Below are 21,474 nucleotides of genomic sequence, written 5' to 3' on the forward strand. Positions count from 1 at the left end.
TTCATCTCACTTTCTCTTTGCAAAAATAACACTATCACAGAAGGATAACAAGATACCTTGACTAATAATATTTAAATAATTTGCTTATATATATACATACATATATTCTTAATCTAATGATCACGTCCGGTACAGAACTGCTGTCGTCATTTTCTTATGGCTCTCTCTTGCTTACCAGTTAAAATTTACGTCTTCCGCTTAAGACTATTCTTCAGTCTCCTCTTGTAAACAGAGTTACCACTTTTATTAATTCGTTACCGTCAAATTCTTATTACATTTTTTAATTGTCTCAAAGACAAACTAATTGTCTTCCTCTTTGACAACACTCCTCTTTTTATCACTTTTTTCATTTACATGTCCATTTAATTGTGTTTACTGTGTTCTTTAAGTTGAGGACAGCTTCCAGACATAGAGACTGCCTCCTTTTGCGCGCTGAATACTATTCGCTTCAAAATATACGGGCGATGACTAACTAACCGCGCGTTACAAAGACAACAAACTCAATTGCACGCCAAACAATGCTCGACTCTAATTGGCTTCAACAAGCAAAATTTAACTCATCTCGTCGCGAAGCTACACGCTTTTCGTGTGAGTTGCTTTGCCCGGACAGTACAAGTAAACCTCTACGAGCTGATCCTTGGAATATGATGTCTGAAGTATTATCAGGGGTCGGTATTTTGGATAATACACTCCTGGAAATTGAAATAAGAACACCGTGAATTCATTGTCCCAGGAAGGGGAGACTTTATTGACACATTCCTGGGGTCAGATACATCACATGATCACACTGACAGAACCACAGGCACATAGACACAGGCAACAGAGCATGCACAATGTCGGCACTAGTACAGTGTATATCCACCTTTCTCAGCAATGCAGGCTGCTATTCTCCCATGGAGACGATCGTAGAGATGCTGGATGTAGTCCTGTGGAACGGCTTGCCATGCCATTTCCACCTGGCGCCTCAGTTGGACCAGCGTTCGTGCTGGACGTGCAGACCGCGTGAGACGACGCTTCATCCAGTCCCAAACATGCTCAATGGGGGACAGATCCGGAGATCTTGCTGGCCAGGGTAGTTGACTTACACCTTCTAGAGCACGTTGGGTGGCACGGGATACATGCGGACGTGCATTGTCCTGTTGGAACAGCAAGTTCCCTTGCCGGTCTAGGAATGGTAGAACGATGGGTTCGATGACGGTTTGGATGTACCGTGCACTATTCAGTGTCCCCTCGACGATCACCAGTGGTGTACGGCCAGTGTAGGAGATCGCTCCCCACACCATGATGCCGGGTGTTGGCCCTGTGTGCCTCGGTCGTATGCAGTCCTGATTGTGGCGCTCACCTGCACGGCGCCAAACACGCATACGACCATCATTGGCACCAAGGCAGAAGCGATTCTCATCGCTGAAGACGACACGTCTCCATTCGTCCCTCCATTCACGCCTGTCGCGACACCACTGGAGGCGGGCTGCACGATGTTGGGGCGTGAGCGGAAGACGGCCTAACGGTGTGCGGGACCGTAGCCCAGCTTCATGGAGACGGTTGCGAATGGTCCTCGCCGATACTCCAGGAGCAACAGTGTCCCTAATTTGCTGGGAAGTGGCGGTCCGGTCCCCTACGGCACTGCGTAGGATCCTACGGTCTTGGCGTGCATCCGTGCGTCGCTGCGGTCCGGTCCCAGGTCGACGGGCACGTGCAACTTCCGCCGACCACTGGCGAAAACATCGATGTACTGTGAAGACCTCACGCCCCACGTGTTGAGCAATTCGGCGGTACGTCCACCCGGCCTCCCGCATGCCCACTATACGCCCTCGCTCAAAGTCCGTCAACTGCACATACGGTTCACGTCCACGCTGTCGCGGAATGCTACCAGTGTTAAAGACTGCGATGGAGCTCCGTATGCCACGGCAAACTGGCTGACACTGACGGCGGCGGTGCACAAATGCTGCGCAGCTAGCGCCATTCGACGGCCAACACCGCGGATCCTGGTGTGTCCGCTGTGCCGTGCGTGTGATCATCGCTTGTACAGCCCTCTCGCAGTGTCCGGAGCTAGTATGGTGGGTCTGACACACCGGTGTCAATGTGTTCTTTTTTCCATTTCCAGGAGTGTATTTTATAAAGGAACACACAAATCACCATTTAAATAATCTGGACATTATAAAAATTATCATGCTAAACAAGAATCATTTACATGCGAGCGCTTATGCTGCTGCAGTTGCTTTTTGCGTGTCACTCACTTAGAAAATATAATTGATTCTTTTACACGCCTCTATGCATGTGCTTGTTTGACCAATTGTTTACTTGGTTACTTGACCCTGTAGCCTGCGGACTCCTGTTATTAATCGCTACATTTAGTCTAGCGGCTGGCATTTCCTAAGTATAATATTTCCATGGAACTTATAATATAGCGTTATTTCTACCCCTTCTTTTACTTGCTACACCTTCGAATTTGCGTCAGCATAACTTATCTGCCATAGACTTTAAAACTTTGTTCCTAATGAAGTTTTCCACATACATTACTTCTTCTAAGCATCGGATCTTACACATGTTCTTTAGCATATTATAATTTACTCTCTTTTTTTAGGAAATGTGTCGCTCTCATTACGATATCCTCTGTTATTCTTAGATTCTAGTCACGAAAAGCTATGACCCTTTGTTTTACACAGGAGTACAAGCTGTCCTCCGAGAGACTTTAGTTTCTTAACAAGAAAAAAATCCTTTATTATAAAACCTGAGAGAACGGCACTGACCACTCCTTCCTCTTTGATTCACACATACCGGGGGCTGATTACCACACGAGCATGGATCGTATACCTACATACTAACTTGAAACTAGTACTAAGTTCTCTCTTTGCCATGTTCCTTTACCTGTATTCAGTTAACAGATCGGTACAAACTTTCCTCACACAGTCAGCAGTGTATGATGACCTCCAGACGTATTAACTACTGGCTTGTCGTTTTTCTTGAGTTATCATTCGACGTCGACGACTTACCTTGTTCTCTGATGATGCTTTGAAATTGCCTCGTACTACAAACACCTGCAAATTTCTTTCGTGTGTTCCCATTGTGGAATTTTCTTAGGTCACTATGGTGGAACAGACCTTTAATCCTTCCAGTCACGGGGTCGGCTAGCAAGTAACATCCTGTGTGCGGCTTCCTGACAATAACGTATGGGCCTTCGTAAACGCGCTCCCACTTACGATGGTTTAAAATGAGTCCTCAGTAAGATTCTCTCACCTTCTCTGTATTCAATAACCTTATTTACATTTTTGCCAAATGCTTTCTTACAAGGGGTTTGCATACGTTGTCAGTGAAATCAACGCCAGCCTGATTTTGGAAAAAATGCTGTTTCTAGTTTTCCTAATGATGGTGGTTCTCCCTATCGGATATCGCCCTTAACGTCTCCTCCGTTTCGTGTTGGTGTTGTGACTGTGGCACGAAGGGTGGTGGACAAGGTTCTTGTCCCGTGTTCGATCCACTTTACGCTTAATAGATTCGTGCAGTCTTTTGCCGTTTCGGCTTCGGATTTCCCGCATAATCACTTGAGAGATCGGAAAAAATTATATTTGTCGGAGGTCAAAATGTATTCTGGGCCAAGTAGTGTATTGTACTGTCATTACTAGCAAAATGTTGTTGTCCTGCACTTGTCCCGTGCCATTTATTTGATTTCCACTCGCGCGTCCTGTTAAAGACTGGTCTGCCCTGATAATTTCCTTCTGTGGTGGTTTGTTTCCGTACTGATTTTGTGGATAATTGTGTGTCTAGTTTCCGTACTGTGGCCGTTGTGTTCTATCCACTGGGCTGCACCGTTGTTTATTATCATCCTTCGGTCGACGCCTGTTGGCTTCTGCAGCCGCCGGACGGTCGCCAGTGAGCGTCGCTTCCGCGCGCTCTTCCCTCACTGCCATTGTTGGCCGCGCAACCTCCACGTTTCGCCTGCTCACTCCATTCGGAGCGCTACCAACATTTGCTACCGCGTCTTCGCGAATCGAATCCAATGAGTCCAATATGGAAACAAATGCTTCGGTATCGTCCCCGGAAACGTTAACTACTTTCTCCCTTATAGAGATGGGCAATTTAGTTTTCAAAATCTTGATCGCGTCTTTATTTGTAATTGGCGAGTCCCAGAATTTAATTTCTGCTAACTATTTTTCGAAATACCTTCTGAGACTGCCATGTTTCGAATTGAACATTTCCGCATTGAACACTTCTTTTCTTAAACGTTGCTGAACCCCGTCACTCCAAAATTTGTTCAGAAACATTCGATCGAATTCATTATAGGTCCTGCACTTGTCCGTCATTTCTATTCCCCATAAGGCGGCATTTCCTGTTATATACCCGCCACAAACTCTATTCTTTGCTTGTCTGTCCAGCTGTTCGGAAATACTCCAGAGAAGTTTCGCAAAAATACCATCGGGTGTATGTCAGGTTCTTGCGGATGAAAGGTTGGAAATGTTTTGTGTTGCAATACACTTTCTTCCTGCATTTGTGTTATGAGCGTTGGTGGGCTGTTCAGTTCAATGTGGTTACGCACTGCGTCTGTCGGACTGTGTTACGACGTGTCATCAAGTGGAGTGCTGTAATGAATTTGCCTATTGTCATTTCGGTATGGGGAGTGATTCCATTCGCTACCCACCAGATGTAAAGGACTTCCCACTTTGTTCTTTAATGTCTGCTCCTCTTCAATGACCTGCTGCTTCCACTGATGAAGGTCTTGTGCCAAAGTTCGCCTTATCTGTCCCAGCTCAGATAACACGGTGTCTCCCGATTTTCTTGGTTCCGCCAAAAGATCATAAGTAACTTCCCTTACTACTTCCTTCAGTTCTGTTTTTTCTATCAGATAGTCTTTGCTTTCTATCCACTCTGTGTCGTGGTCGGATAACGCTTCGGCGTGAGCCTTTACCGGAATTTTTTACCTGCTCCTCTATGTCAAGTGATTCTACTTGTTTCGTCAAACCATCTATCTCCTCTCCCATATTAGTGACAACCAGTTTCATGGCGCTGACCTCCTTTGACGTGGATACCACAATTACCCTTTAACGCTACAGTTTCGCTATGGTATGCTTCTATCGTGGCATTAATTTCACCCTTGGCAGCTCCTAGTGCTGCATCAAATTTACTAAATCTCAGCCTCAACCTGTTTACGGATCTCAGATTTTACTGCTTCGATTTGCCCACTTATTTCCGACTTGACCTCGCCCAATTGCGTATTCAGTTCAGTTTTCAAGTCGGTACTTATTTTAGTTTTCACCACTTCAAATTTTTCATTTATCACGTCAAATTGTTTATTTAAATCGGTAAAATCTCGCATTAGTTCTTTTTTGTTTTCCTCCTCTCTTTCAGCTCTCTCTCTTGCTTTTCGTTTCCTTTGTAACCGCAATTGTTCCTTTTCCCTATCATTATTTGTCATCGATTTGTGGATCTGAAGGAGCATTGCATTCGTATCCACAGTTGGGTTGCTACCCGCGGGAATGGTTTGAATTGTTTGGTCTGTGTCAATCATATCACCGGCGTTAGCCTCCGCCTCCACTCGCATGCTAATCGCACGTGAGCGCAGCGAATATTGAGTGCTGTTCATATCGTCACTGCCACCTGCTGTCGGGATTAATTTCTGTTTACCCTCCTCCATCTCGCGGTGTGTGTTTGACAACAATATTACGTCAGCTACAAGTGGTCTGCAACGCGGTTCTTCTGTCCTTTGCTTGTGACGTCAGGTCACGTGCTGTCTGTCAAGTATCGGAGTTGCACTCGCCTAAGAAACGCCTGTGAACTGAAGGGGAGAAGACAAGATTGAAGACGGGCACACTAAACAACTGAATTAGCACACAGCGCCAGCATTTTACATGTAACACGACGCCATATTTACACATTGAAATCTAGACTCAACAATGAGATTCAGACTCTACGTTGCAAGTCCTACTGAATTTTGACTAAAAAAGAATTTTAAGCTGATTTTTTAAATGTGCAGATGGAAATAAAAGGAAGAATGGTAATGTAGCTGGAAAGAGAACTGTACTACTGAAGCGTCTCAACTGCAAATGGAAATTTTTTCGTAACTTACGTTTGATGTATTGAAACTTGGCAACTGGATGTAAAATTTGTCCGTTTCCCGCCTTCGGCTCGTCTTTCCTCTCTGAAATTCTCCTCCACAATTTTTTTAAGTGCGTAGCGCGCACATTAAAAATAAATCTATTGTTAAATACATCTATCTATATTAGCAGCAAACACAAGAGGACTTATTTTCGTGATTTCAGTAGAGTCCTTGTTCGGGTGCCAAGTGTGGTGTTTTCTTTTTTTTCTTTTTTTTTTTTAAATGTACGAGGGCAGTTCAATAAGTAATGCAACACATTTTTTTTCTGAAACAGGGGTTGTTTTATTCAGCATTGAAATACACCAGGCTATTCCCCAATCTTTTAGCTACACAACACTATTTTTCAACGTAATCTCCATTCAATGCTACGGCCTTACGCCACCTTGAAATGAGGGCCTGTATGCCTGCACGGTACCATTCCACTGGTCGATGTCGGAGCCAACGTCGTACTGCATCAATAACTTCTTCATCATCCGCGTAGTGCCTCCCACGGATTGCGTCCTTCATTGGGCCAAACATATGGAAATCCGACGGTGCGAGATCGGGGCTGTAGGGTGCATGAAGAAGAACAGTCCACTGAAGTTTTGTGAGCTCCTCTCGGGTGCGAAGACTTGTGTGAGGTCTTGCGTTGTCATGAAGAAGGAGAAGTTCGTTCAGATTTTTGTGCCAACGAACACGCTGAAGTCGTTTCTTCAATTTCTGAAGAGTAGCACAATACACTTCAGAGTTGATCGTTTGACCATGGGGAAGGACATCGAACAGAATAACCCCTTCAGCGTCCCAGAAGACTGTAACCATGACTTTACCGGCTGACGGTATGGCATTAAACTTTTTCTTGGTAGGGGAGTGGGTGTGGCGCCACTCCATTGATTGCCGTTTTGTTTCAGGTTCGAAGTGATGAACCCATGTTTCATCGCCTTTAACAATCTTTGACAAGAAATTGTCACCCTCAGCCACATGACGAGCAAGCAATTCCGCACAGATGGTTCTCCTTTGCTCTTTATGGTGTTCGGTTAGACAACGATGGACCCAGCGGGAACAAACCTTTCAATATCCCAACTGGTGAACAATTGTGACAGCACTACCAACAGAGATGTCAAGTTGAGCACTGAGTTGTTTGATGGTGATCCGTCGATCATCTCGAACGAGTGTGTTCGCACGCTCCGCCATTGCAGGAGTCACAGCTGTGCACGGCCGGCCCGCACGCGGGAGATCAGACAGTCTTGCTTGACCTTGCGGCGATGATGACACACGCTTTGCCCAACGACTCACTGTGCTTTTGTCCACTGCCAGATCACCGTAGACATTCTGCAAGCGCCTATGAATATCTGAGACGCCCTGGTTTTCCGCCAAAAGAAACTCGATCACTGCCCGTTGTTTGCAACGCACATCCGTTACGGACGCCATTTTAACAGCTCCGTACAGCGCTGCCACCTGTCGGAAGTCAATGAAACTATACGAGACGAAGCGGGAATGTTTGAAAATATTCCACAAGAAATTTCCGGATTTTTCAACCAAAATTGGCCGAGAAATAAAATGTGTTGCATTACTTATTGAACTGCCCTCGTATTTATATTTAGATTAAATTATTATTGTCTCGTGAAGATTCAGAAATCTGTTGTGAGTTTTGCACCACTTCTTGGCGGGAAGAGCAAAGACTTTTCAAAAACTTAAGTACTGTATGTCATAGTTTATATGCCACCTGAAATCGTTTGCAGAAGTTCTCAAGATTAAGAACAGAGTTCGCATTGCCACTTAATTTACTTGTGTCGTGATCATGTTCGATCACGACTGGACATGAGACAGCAACTACGAACGGAGAAACCTAAGGGACCAGACAGAGCTGGAAATTTTCTTTGCTGTACTACACCACACGTTAAAAAAAATTGGATTTAAATGTCAAACAAGGTAAGTGACACTCCGCCTCCTGCCTTAACTACGACGTTTGCCGACATGCGGTCGGTCCCTGGTAGCTGTATGGAAACTATAAAAACACCGTTATTTCTGTTGCCACTAATAGGATGTGGATACCATAGAAATACTTTAAGTACTAAGCAGGCACTACAGCATTTGAGAGCACAATAAGCAATTTAATTACCTTAGTCAGTATTTCTAACAATAGGCTCCGTACATTTCAATTTTATATCTTGCTGGCTGTTTCTTTAAGTAAAGTCGTTTAGCATTTTGGAATGCAAGCTTATGTAAGCTATCGAAACAGATACTAGTAATAAAAACTCACCCTGACTGACTACACACACACTTAGATATAAAGGGAACAGAATGAACAGACTTTGTTTTTCAGTATATACTTCGTTAGGTTGGCAACGTGTTGATAAGCAAAAAATGGTTCAAATGGCTCTGAGCACTATGGGACTCAACATCTGAGGTCATCAGTCCCCTAGAACTTAGAACTACTTAAACAACCTAAGGATATCACACACATCCATGCCCGAGGATGACTGAAGCGCCTAGAACCGCTCGGTCACACCGGCCGGCAGATAATGTTGTGTCCCTGTGTTTTATGATTGATACCTCCAGAGCTTGAAAGAGTGTCTTTCAGTTAATATTGTCGAAACCTTTCTCTGAACATGGAAATGCTACGAAGACTGGTTTTCCTTTCTCCAGTCTATCTACTTAGCTGAGTGATAGGAACTGTATTGTCTCTCGTGTTCAGACATTTCACAGCAATCTAACGTTGTGGCCATGTCAGTTTGTATAGCCCCTCCTCCTCTCCTCTCTGCCGGCCCGAATGGCCGAGCGGTTCTAGGCGCTTCAGTCTGGAACCGCGCGACCGCTACGGTCGCAGGTTCGAATCCTGCCTCGGGCATGGATGTGTGTGATGTTGGCGATGATCACGTTATGGTCTGTGCAGAATTCTATGAGGTGGCTTCGCCTTTCATCCCTTCCCCAAAGCCTACATTTTCTTACTATTTTGTCTTCCTAACCAGCTACCGTATTCCAGTCTCTCGTCATATTTTAAATCTTTGTCTCGCTTAACTATTTGAGTGATGTCTTTTATCGTCCATTCTTTCAACCTGTTCATCACCTGTGGCGTTGGTACGCACGGAAACTTGTATCACTGTAGTGTTGGCTTTAACGTCGTGTCTCTCCTGGTAATGATAATGTCAATGGCAGTTTAGTGATGGAGCGGAGTGATGTGATACTACTTCACTGGTAGTTTCAATAGCTGACACTCGCAGAGTGGTTAAAATACATGATCTCAACATAGCAAATATTGAGGATCGACTGTCAGGCATTTTTAATTATAAATAAAGGACTATCAGATAACAGGTAATGTACTATCATTATAGTAGACTGCGTTTCGGTATTGCAATTTCGAGTACTGACAGCCGTTATTAAAGTAACAATAAGTTTATGTTCTGGGGTGGCCGCTTTTCTAAATGAGACAGCGGACAATCACGGACGGTGGTCATGGTGTCTGTTTATGGTGAAATAAGAAAACACGAATAATGAAATGCGTGGAAGGGAACACCGTAGTGAAAATAAAAAATTGCCATGTCTTGATCGGAGTTGGTCTCTCCCTCGTGTAGGTCGGCGGCACAGTTAACGGGAGGCGCCGGGCGCTTCGGTGGGCCCCGCCCCGTGGCTCAGCGCCGGCCGCTTGCAGGTGGGAGCGCCGGTCCCGGCAGCAGAGGCCGCCAGCTGCCGCCGCAGTGCCGCTCGTTCTGGCCAGCGAGGCTGGGCAGCCAGGGCGCCGTCTCCAGAGCGAGGCGAGCCGGCTCTCTGGGCTGGCCGTACTGCGTGCGGCTGTCCGAGTTACGAGCGTGCGGCAGGCCGCAGTCGTGCCGCTGGAGTGTGTGGATGCACTGTGGGAGATTTGAGACACATCTCGGCCGAACGAAGCAAAACTGAGACGTTCGAACAAATACAGTCCACGTAATTATAAAAGTAAAGCTGCCAAAGTTTCCTGTAAAAGTGCTACCAGTGGTGGCATTCAGATTACTCAGAAACTGTCGTGTAACGGTGGCAAGGGAAGTCGTGAAACGTTACGATCAAGCAAGAGATGACGGCTGTAAATTATTTTCTACGTGAAGATACGCTTATTGTGGGGTCTAAGATAAGCATTAACACAAAGTCATTTCTTGCAGTGTCAAGAAAACTAGCCAGCCAGTTTCCTGCCTATCATAGATATTAATGTTGAATTTTGTGCGTGTGCGTTTTGTACTTACGGTTGTTTTTAAAGTGACGTCTCATTTTACTAATGTTTCCCCTTTCGTGTGTAACTACAGCTACAGAGCCTGCGAAAGACTGTCCATAAGTGCAAAGCACCTGCCTTCTCGAACATTCTACCTGTACAGCGTTGTTGGAAAAGTGAAATATCTTTTATAGAACTAGGGCCTACAACAAAATAAAAATAAAACACAAGAGTTACACAATTAGCTTTGATAGCAAACGTTACAAGATTAACCCTGAAACAGATAATATGTTGACATCTTGGGTTGTCGGGTGTTCTGCCGGATATCAGCGTCGTACTTGCACGATATTTCGGTCACGTAGCTCGAGACCTTCATCAGGTGCGACCTGAGACTGCTCCTCGAGTGGATCTGGTCCAGTATTTATGCCTATGGACTTCCCCCTCCACCAACGGCTGCAGGCGCTTCCTCTGTGGTCCGCGCCCATTCCGTGTGACCTGCTGGAGCGTTGCTGCTCCGTTTTCCGTCCGCTGCGGTTCTAGGTGTTCCCTCTGCGGTCCGCGCCCACCAAACCCGCTCCTGGGGGTTTCATCTACGGTCTGGGGTACCAGGCGTTCCCCCTGCGGTCCGCGCCCGCTCACCACGACCTGTTGGAGCGTTGCCGCTCCGTTTTTCATCTGCTGCGGCTCTGGATGTTCCCTCTGTGGTCCGCGCCCACCAGTCCCACTTCTGGGTGTTCCATCTTCGGTCTGGTGCTCCTGGCAGTCCGTCAGGGGCTCGTTTGCCATCTCCATGTCTCTGGTTCTACTGTTTGTGTAGTGTTGCAGCTGGCCCCGTTGCTCCTTTAACAATTCCAGAGCCGGATCCCAGGCTCTGCTTAGCTGGTACCCTGTGTCACGATTCATAAGATCGTCAGCCATTTTAATCTCAATCGATTCTCTTATGACACTGTCCCAAAATCTGGGTGTTTGTGCTAGAATCTTGGTATCCTCATACTTCATGGCATGATCTAGCTCTAGACAGTGTTCAGCAATGGCTGACTTAGTCACCTGTCTTAATCTAGTGTGCCTCTGATGTTCTTTGCACCTGATCTCCACAGTTCTTGTCGTCTGGCCAATGTAGGACATGCCACATTGGCAAGGTATATTGTAAATCCCTGGTTTTCGTAACCCCAGGTCGTCTTTGACACTCCCCAGCAGTCCCCCGATCTTGTTGGATGGACAGAAAACACACTTGATATTGTGTTTACGCAGGATCCTACTGATTCTGGCAGAAATAGAGCCAGCATAGGGCAGATATGCCACCTTCCTTGCTTCATCTTGGTCTTCTTCAGGAACCTGTGGTATAGTGGCTGGTCGGAGTGCCCTCTCAATTTGTCTGTCCATGTATCCATTCTTGGAGAAAACTGTTTTGAGACGTTCTATCTCTATGGGTAGATTCTCTTGGTCTGATAGGGCACGTGCTCTGTGGACCAAAGTCTTCAGAACCCCATTCTTCTGTGCAGGGTGGTGACAACTGCTGGCCTGCAGATATAAATCAGTGTGTGTAGGTTTTCGGTACACACTGTGGCCAATTGATCCATCTGCTTTCCTCTGGACTAGTACATCCAGAAATGACAGCTGGCCATTCTTCTCCAGTTCCATGGTGAACTTGATATTAGGGTGGCATGAGTTAAGATGTTCAAGAAACTCATTGAGCCTGTCCATCCCATGTGGCCAGATCACGAAGGTGTCATCCACATACCTAAAGAAGCATGTGGGTTTAAATGTGGCTGTCTCCAATGCCCTCTCCTCAAAATTCTCCATAAACATGTTGGCAACCACAGGGGACAGTGGGCTGCCCATAGCTACACCTTCAGTTTGCTCGTAATATTGGTTTCTGTACAGGAAATACGTGGATGTCAGTGTATGACTGAACAGGTCCAACAGAGCACCATCAAATTTCTCTGCAATCAGTTCTAGTGAGTCCTTCAGTGGGACCCTGGTGAACAGCGATACCACATCAAAACTAACCATGATGTCCGAATCTGTGATGTGCAGTTGCTTGAGGCGTTGCAGGAAATCTTCTGAGTTGCGGATGTGGTGAATACCTTTCCCCACATATGGAGCCAGGAGACCCTTCAGGTACTTGGCTGTTGTGTACGTAGGTGCCCCAATATTACTGACAATAGGACGTAGGGGCACACCCTCCTTGTGTATTTTTGGCAGACCATACAGTCTGGGTGGCACTGGCGCTTTTTCCCGTAGTTGTCTGATGATCTTATCGGGCATCCCTGTTTCCTTCAAGAGAGCACTAGTCTTCTTGGCCACCTTGTCCGTGGGGTCACACTCCAGAATTCTGTATGCAGGGTCCTCCAGAATTTGGCGTACTTTCTCATCATAATCCACTCGCTGCAAGATGACAGTGGAGTTCCCTTTGTCTGCTGGCAGTACCACAATGCTGTTATCTTCCCGTAGTTTCTTGAGTGCAAGCCTCTCCTCGGTTGTGATGTTCGATTTCGGCGGCCTGGCCTTGGTGAGGGCCCTGCAGGTCTCTCGGCGGACTTCCTCTGCCACATTAGGTGGAAGTGTGGCTGCAACCTGCTCTACTGCACTGACGAAACCTGAAATGGGTACGTTTCTAGGGGTCGTAGCAAAGTTGAGACCCCTGCTGAGTACCTTTAAGGTTGTATCATCAAACTGTATGCCACTCAGATTCGTCACCGTGCGTGTCTCTTCCATCTGCTGTGCTTTCTTGCTCATGCGGTCAAACTTTGCAGATTGGCAAGATGAGGCATTCCTTCTAGCACACTCAGCTAAAGACCAGGAGGCACGGTCTACCCAATCCCAATCTTCTCTTGTTAAGGAAGCTGCCATGTGCAGATGAATGTGTAACAGCTCCCTGGCCACAACATCTAACCTGTGGCGCATATCTCGAATCCTCTCTCTCACCAGTGCCATGCTAGCTCTGCGTTTTATCTTGTTCGCCGCTCTGGAGTTGATGTGATGTTTAATTCTGGCAAATACTGGTACCACTTCTCCATCTCGACACCTCAGCAAAAAGCTGAGAGAACTCAGCATCTTCCCTTTCTTCTGCCGTAGCTTGTCCAGCTTCTTGATATTCTGATACATCTCCTCCCCGTAGAGACTTTTGATGTAACCCGTATCCGAGAAGTTCACTACTTTGACGACGAGTCGATCAACAACAGAATCCACGAAGCCAACCAGGCGCCGCATTTCTCCTCTTCTTTTATGCCGTTCTGGATCCCTCCAGCGTTCGGCACTGACATGTGAAACAGCTGCGTTTGTTAGTTCCGGTACATCTGGCAGCTTAACAGTGTTTTGTTATTTCTCGGGACAGATCCCTTAACTTGGCTCCAGACCAGTTCTGTTGGGTTCATACTGTAATGGCACAGTGGAAAAAGTTAAAAGGCAGCATTTGTATGGTGTGCTCGATGCTGTGAAAGTGTTTTGCGTGTTCCTACGGTACTTATCTACATCTGTGGCATGAAACAATGCAGAAAGTACAAATAAAGAGTATTTGGTTTTTCATTTCTGCCTTACAAATTAAATTGTTATGTTTTCTTATTTCAAGCAACATTTACAACCAGCCTTTCATAGAATATCGATAATTAATAATTTGTATTTGACATGAAAAAAAGGAATTTCGTGTGTAATACGTAATTAGAAAGAAGAAGACGTGCATTATTCACAAAAAATGATGATGAATTTTACGAGATGTACGTATTTCAAATTGAATGAAGAAAAAAAGTGACTTGGGCGGGACTTGAACCCGTGAACCATGATATACAGAGAAATATCAATGTGCTAGGTTACCGATATTTTAGATCTCATTTTGTTTGTTGTATTTGTTCGTGGCGGACTTTCCACGGCGCTTGTTCAAGTTCATCGTCGATCCATTGACTCAGTTAATTTTATTACAGACGGCAGATACGACGCTGACCGAACACACTTTTTTTTTAATCTCATTTTGTTCGTTGTATCTGCTCCCGGCGTACGTCGCAAGACACCCGTTTCAGTTCGTCGTTGATCCATTCACTCAGTTTTTTTATTACAGGGGGCAGCTAACCCTTTGACCGAACACGCAGAGTTACCGTGCCGGCAACACACTGAGCTACCATGCCGACATAGACGTTGACAAGGAGTGTGACTTTGAAACTGAACCGTATGTGTCTAATAGAGTCCCTTGGAAAACTTGGAAGCCGATTATTTCTGTAAATTCACGAAGATAATTGAGAACAGCCTATTTCTCGGCACTTTTTAACTGTGTCCCACACGCGTGTTTCACTACGGAACAGGAAGCAGCCTCAGCCATTAACAGCGCGGCAGTCAGGGCTCACCAGTACAGAGGCAGTGACTGTACGCGGCTTGTGGAGTAAAAACTACGTAGCTAAAGCGTGATTAACAAACACGTTGATGGCCGGTTAATACATTTGAATATCTTGAAAGTTTCATTTAACGTGACTTAGTAACAAGATACCTGATACATAAGTAGGAGCTACTTCCAAGAGCGTAACAACACCAGTGTATGCGTGCTACGGCTTCTGAACAGTCATCGCGTTTGTGTTTGTTTACATCAGGTTTATTCTTATGATGGGGTACAGCAGCAACAAAGCTCTGTGGGCTGCAGGAGAAGGAGAATTAACTGAAAGAAATTCAGCTTCTACAACAATGTGCATATGTGGTCAACGTCTAAATGTCCTCAAAATTAGTACAGTGTAATTATGCGGGTGTGACGCTGGTTTCGTGATTTTGAGTGTCGCGTGCTGGCGTTCCTGTAACGTGGCAGAACAGAATGTAGTCGGCCGACCGGGTTGGGAGCCATTCAGTGACACACAGGGTGAGTCAGGAGCAAAGGCACATGCTTTGAGGGGTGGCAGTATTAGTGGTACTGAATACTACTCCGAATGGTTTCCGAGGTAAAACACAGTGTAATTTGTTTTCTGTAGTACCACACATTGTCACTGTTCACAATGTACCACAGTACTGTAGAGCAAGGTGAGACGAACAGTTTGGTACGGGACACTTGTGGCCTATCAAGTCGGGAAACGGCCTCAAATTCGTCTACAAAAACTACGTAAACTACAGCGCATGCGCGTCGAGCGAGTTTTCCAACGTTCTGGCGCTCTCTTCGCACAAACCATTAGTTCTAGAGAAAAAAATGAATAGGACCTGTTTTGTAGGAAATTTAATATAGCTTAATTTTGCACTGCGACACGTTTTCGCTGGAGGGTGCGGCTTTCGCGTTATTCAGGAAAAACGTACAAAAGTGATAATAAACGTGTTCTATCTCGGAAACCATTCGGAATAGAGAGAATTCAGAATCACTTTTACTGTCACACCTCAAAGCATGAACCTTTCCTCCTGACTCACCCTGTCTGTGTAGCGTACATAAAAAAATGAGTAATTTAAGCACCGCTGGTTGAGCGATGTTCACAATCCAGCTTCGTTATACAGGTTGCGGAAAAGCAATTTCACCAAAAGTGTGCGTCGAAAAGGCAGCGTGAAACATAGGAATTTGAGTACAGCGACTGGGGGTTGCAACTACGTATATTCGGCCTTACGGGGACGTAATTCAAAGGTCACACACGGACGTCTATGCTCTAAATGATTGGTAATTTACAGAAAATGTGTGCTTAACAGGCTGTTGAGACTTACCAAGCGTCACGATGGCAACAATATAAACTTACGGCAGTACTTACACGTGTATCGTACTTAGCTGACGTAACATGCAGCACTTCTTCAGAGACGAAGATAATCAAATGTCCACGTTTCATGTTTGAACATGTCTTTGAAAGGTCAAAATGAGTGAAAAACGAGCCAACACTTAATTAACATAGGTATGCGTTGCAAATGTTCAGTATGACCACCGTTTTCATGTTGGCATAGCGCCGTAAATATTCAGCAGCCACCTCAACTGGCAATGCCGAAACCCCTTTACTTGAAGCTCTCTTTCTGCCCTGCACTTTTGGTCGAGTTCTCTTTCCTCTTCCTGTATCTACCAGACGTGACACGACAGACTAATTGTCGAATTCTCAGAGGTGTAATACACTTCGTCTATGGTAGAAAATGTCAAAAACAGCAAAATGACAGAATGTGTTGGTAGAGATTTATAACGTTAAAGTTCAGTAGACGGAAGCTATGTAAAGGAAATGCGATACATTTAACCAAGCCGCCACGAAGTAAGCTGTAAAATACGTTTGTTGGTTGCAAAAAGTCCTCTAGTAAAGAGGTGAGTGCCGTGACAAGGGTGAAGGTCCCGCTACGATGCGGCGACATCTGAGAGCCTACAGCATCGGTGTTAATGACAGGAAAGACTGCGCGCCTTTGGTCAACTGTCTAAGCAGTGAAAATGGAGCGAAACTTTAATTGGGTTGATCACATCGCTCTATAATCTGGAGTAAATGTGAAATAATTTTATAGCGTCTGCGATGTGGAAGTGATGTGTGAGAGACTGATTACTAGGGTGATATTAGCTGCTCTTTGTATCTCGTCATATACCTACGACACAGTAACCTATGGAAGCAAGTAACCCTCATTTCTTCTCTTGACCGGAAGCAATCCAAAGTCCACTTATTTGCCTTTTGGCTGTAATGAAATAGTGACGCAAATTCCGGAAACCGTTTTTCTCTAAGTGACCTTGTTACATTAGTCGATTCCACTAGGGTCAACAGACGTCCCGAGCTCCATGATTATTACACGCATGGTCTCTGCAGTGCAGCTGTGCTTGACGAAGTGAACTCGCCAGTCTTTATGTTAACACGGAGAGGAGACACAGACAAACAATGCAGAGCACGAATTCCTTACGGACGCCAGAGAAATCGTGAGTTGGGGGAGTGTGAGGAGGCGGCTGGCCGTAGTGGGACGTTCAAAAGTCTCGCGCACGAGCTTTGAGGCGTTCATAGCCGCTTTAATAAGCGACCAGGATTACGCTGGTTGCCGAAAGACGTGCTGGAAGCATATTTCACAGAAAAACTTTAGGGGTGCGGACCAAACTACTCATCGAGTAAAGACACATTCCCACGTGAGTGCAGTTGCCACTGGCAGTTCAGTTTGCAGAGACTGCACCCTGTAGTCTAACTACTTGACCTTCACAGAAACTGACTGAGGGCCAGATACGCTTCCCTACGTACGTATATCACTGTAATCGGAAATTCGAATACTAGAGATCAATTGTATCATAGCAAATGTCTGGCAGATGTCTCGCACATGTCTTTCACTCATACTGAGAAATGATTTCGAGACAGTATGTAAACATACTTGTCGCGCCGAATTGTGGAACAACTTTGCGAAGTATAGCACACTTTATAAGATGAAATGAAAACGGTTGCTATCGTTGTTCGTGGTCATCAAACAAATTTCGGAATTGTTTTATTATATAGCAAGAATGTGAAACACACTACTGTAGAACTTCGAGATGGAAGACGCCACAGAAATATTATTAGCATGTTGTGAAAACATCACACGTGATCCCTTTATCGAGGAGAAAACAAAGCCATAAAAATTCCAGGTTTCTCGTCTGATGCCCGGTGAGCTACACACGATCGGACAGATATCTGCCATTTACACGCTTTCAAAGTGGATGAATAACTATACTCGAAAAAATGAGACGTATTAAATGGGAAAAAATTCTTCTGTTAAGAGAAGCACGGATCTTTTTAGGGTACTTATATTCTAGTAAGAAGAATGTAAGGCCAGGCTTTCTCGATTACAGGGGTAGCATTTGCGGCAGTGCAGAGCCGTTCGTAATGAATGAGATGCGAGTGTCGATGTTACGACGTCATCATAGTGTAGCAGCAAGATACGCCTGCCGTGATCTTTAGTTAATCAGGCACTGTCGCAAAGAAACTGCAGAAATACGAAGGTCTTGATAATACGAGGTAAAATAACAACTTTTTCATTTCCATTATCAGCAAGACAATTATAACAGCCTATTAATATGTGGACGGAATATGTAAAGGGCCGCAGCACCACTTGGCAATGGAAGAAGCCGTAATAAGGAAAACATGCCAAGCAGCCAGCTTGTAAAACACAAATAAGGCGACAAAAATTATATGTAAGCCGCAGAGTTGCAAACGGTTATATATACACCACTGAGGTGTTTTTACAGTGTGTTGATGCTAGACGCAAACAAAAAGTGCGCGCTTGAAATTCTTAACTTCCTAAAACGAGGAAACTTTTCGAGTGCTAAATGTATTTTCTTAGTGAGGCCAATAACAGACCAAGCTCTGTCGGTTCTAAAATATATGTAAACTTTCATAAGTAGCTTTCTACGTAAGCAAATTCGCCTCCAATGTTGGTTTGACGGCTATTGTCTTAGCGTTAACAGTCTACAGTCATTTCCAAGACTTGTTTGCATTTCAAGCATGGTGGAAGCAGTGTCGCAGACGTCGACACCCTCTTTGGCAGCACGGCTGCAGCCAGCTGGTCCAGGAAGAGACGGCTGACAGTTTCGTCCGGATCTTGATTCGTTGTTCACGTTTAACGCGGCAAGAACGCCGAAAGCGTGCGTCACAAGAATGTCGCGGCGAAATATTCCTTTTGAAGTTGTAACGGAATTTTGCGGCACAGTGCTGTTTTCACGGCGTTTTATAAATTGCACGTCTTATTAATTGTTCGTTTATGCATTGCTAAAGAACTGAAAACCCTTGAACTGAGGAAAAATGTAATTGCAATGAAGATTTGACGAAACATTTAACTTTGCAGAGAGAAAAATTACTGTCGCTTACATCAGTAAGTATCATTTTCTAGTGACGAATAAGGCAGGTAGTTTCTGCTGGAATGACCGACGACTTTTGCGATACGCTTTCCACGTCTGCATACGAGCTCTAGCCGCTGTTTCACAATACTAAATCATTATCACGGCATGTGAACAAACCGCTGGTCGACGCTCAAGTAACACGTTTGAATTCTGACGTGATAATTAAGAAGCTAAGAGATGACAAGTTTTTATATCGCGTCCATGGCTACTGCGAAAATAATGAACTGTTTTTATATGCCGACAGATTGCGTAATAGAGCACACAACTCTTTGCTGTAGGAAGGTGGGAGCGTTATGCAAACATGACGCCACAAGTCTTTAGTGGAAAGTCAGTGTCGTTTTACAGTAAAGTATACAATACGTAACCTCATTTGGGGAGAAAGATAACTTTTGCGAATTTGTCTGTGGAGCCATACCTCTAAATGTGACCTTACGCTGCCTAATCACAATTTTGTGTGTCCCACCGACGTAATTTATCGTTTACAAGTTTACTTCCTTATTATCATGCTGTATGTAAAGTCTCAATGCTGTTTGTATCTTTATCATCATTTTTTCCTATTTTCATTTACTTCATAAAACGGCCATTGTTCCCGAGGAACTGCCGACATTCCGGAGCGCTAGCAGCAACAGTCAGTCGCTTGAGGCAGCGACAAAGCTCTGTGGGCTGCAGGGCAAGGAGAATCCACGCAAAAATAAATTCGTCTTCTTCGTTACTACGATCTGCTAGTTCAGTTAAATGTGCTGGAATTCAAAACAATGTCATTACGTTTGTAAGTCATTCAGTGACGTACCTGCAACTTATATAACTTGAGCAGTGCTGGTTGAGCGAGGTTTTGCCATCCAGCACCGTTACACATGCCAGACGTGACGGGACAAAGGTGCTGACCGCATTCTCAGGAGTTACATACTTAATCTTTGATAAAATGAATGTGCTTAAAACGGTAAAATGATGGAATGCCGTCGTATTGATTTTTACCTTAAAAACACAGTAGGGAATTCGGCATCGATAACCGCATTTCCAGAACCGATTTGATACTTTTTACAGGACGAACCAGAAGGGGTCCTGGCAGATGGGTTTATGAAGAGTGTGTTTATTAGCCGTATGTAGGACGGTTAAAAGTAGGTTTTATATTTTCTTTGGAGCAGTTAAAGTGAATATTAACATATCGTTCGTTTCCAAGAATGGGATGATAGACAAAAGCTATTTTTGCACTTCACATTTCTTCTCTGTTCTATATTTGTAATCTTATACGAAAAGCTATCAGAAGTCCTATCGCCATTTTAATGTACTTCATGGTTGTGTGACACAATGGAGACGTATTACTCTGTTTATTTTTTTTTAACGTCTCATTGTGACAGAAATTCCAGAGCCAGCACTGCGTGAGCAGACCACAGACCTGTGAGAGGCTGACTGCAGTTGGTACCTGCCGCCATCTCAGCAGTTGGCAGCACTGGCAGCGTGGCAGTCCCTGCGCCTTCTGTTGTCTGTCGCATTTGTAGCGAGCTGTTTCCAGTGTGAAGGCGTGACTCCGCATTCTGTGCTGCAGCTTCCGAGTTGATATCTACTTCTCCGTTAATAAGGTAAAGGTGACCATTTCCGTTCGTTCCCGCTGTGTTGAATTATTTAGTTTTTGAAAGGCCGTGGTAGTTGTGCGGTTTCTGTGTTGTCCATAACTATAAAGCAAACTATGAAGGTTACTATGTTCTCAAAATGCTAGCGAATTACGTATTAAAAATCTTGGTATTTTTAAGCGCTATCGAAATTCCAGTTAAATCTGCTGTTTTACTGACTATAGGCAAGAATGAAAAGCACAGTCACGGACTAGATATTTTTGTCGTTTTTGCGCCATTTTGTTGAATTGTTTTCTCGAAATTTGGGTTGTACTCGTTACGTCTGATGTTTAAAAGAACTACCCTGCTTGTAGGTGGGGAATAACGTAACGGAATGGAGCTTGTTTCTTCCTGTCCTGTATTTGCTAACATTAAGTTGATATTTTTACTTCTGTGGAGTAATGTTTTCGGCGACAATTCCGCCTCTTGGGTAGTGAGGCAGATGAGGTTGTGCCCCGTTTCGTTCTTTATTGTATTTGTGTAATTGCAGAAATCAATGAATTCTTACGTTGACCTCAAAATGTTCGGCTTTATGGGTTTAGTACTGTAATCACGTAGATTAATAATCGTGTATCTACAGACTGACTGTGGCTTATACTTACCAAACAGCACTACTTTTTCTAACAATGTAGGTATTTGAATGAGGAAAACAATACCGTACATTAAGCGCCTATATTGAAACATTTTTTTGCTAAAACCAGTCCTCCTCAATGTATTTTCTGAAAAGTCTTCATCATTGGTCAGAACGATATAGAAATACGTGGTGTGACGATTACAGATGTTACTGCAGTAAACTATTATCCATATTCGTGATCGAGCAGTGCACAGGTGAACTTCTGGTTCACAGTGTGTCCGTTGG

General features: G+C 44.7%; 1 protein-coding gene across 1 annotated transcript in view; it reads left to right on the forward strand.

Annotated features, from left to right (window-relative positions):
* Positions 1-21,474, forward strand: part of LOC124553299 (cortactin-binding protein 2-like) — a 186,342-nt gene that overhangs the window by 61,139 nt on the left and 103,729 nt on the right. Inside the window, exon 5 of the mRNA XM_047127179.1 lies at positions 9,720-9,905. Coding sequence (XP_046983135.1) covers positions 9,720-9,905 — 186 coding nt within the window. The remainder of the gene's footprint in view (positions 1-9,719; positions 9,906-21,474) is intronic.

This window comes from Schistocerca americana, chromosome 11 (genome assembly GCF_021461395.2).
Source record: "Schistocerca americana isolate TAMUIC-IGC-003095 chromosome 11, iqSchAmer2.1, whole genome shotgun sequence".
NCBI lineage: Eukaryota > Metazoa > Arthropoda > Insecta > Orthoptera > Acrididae > Schistocerca > Schistocerca americana.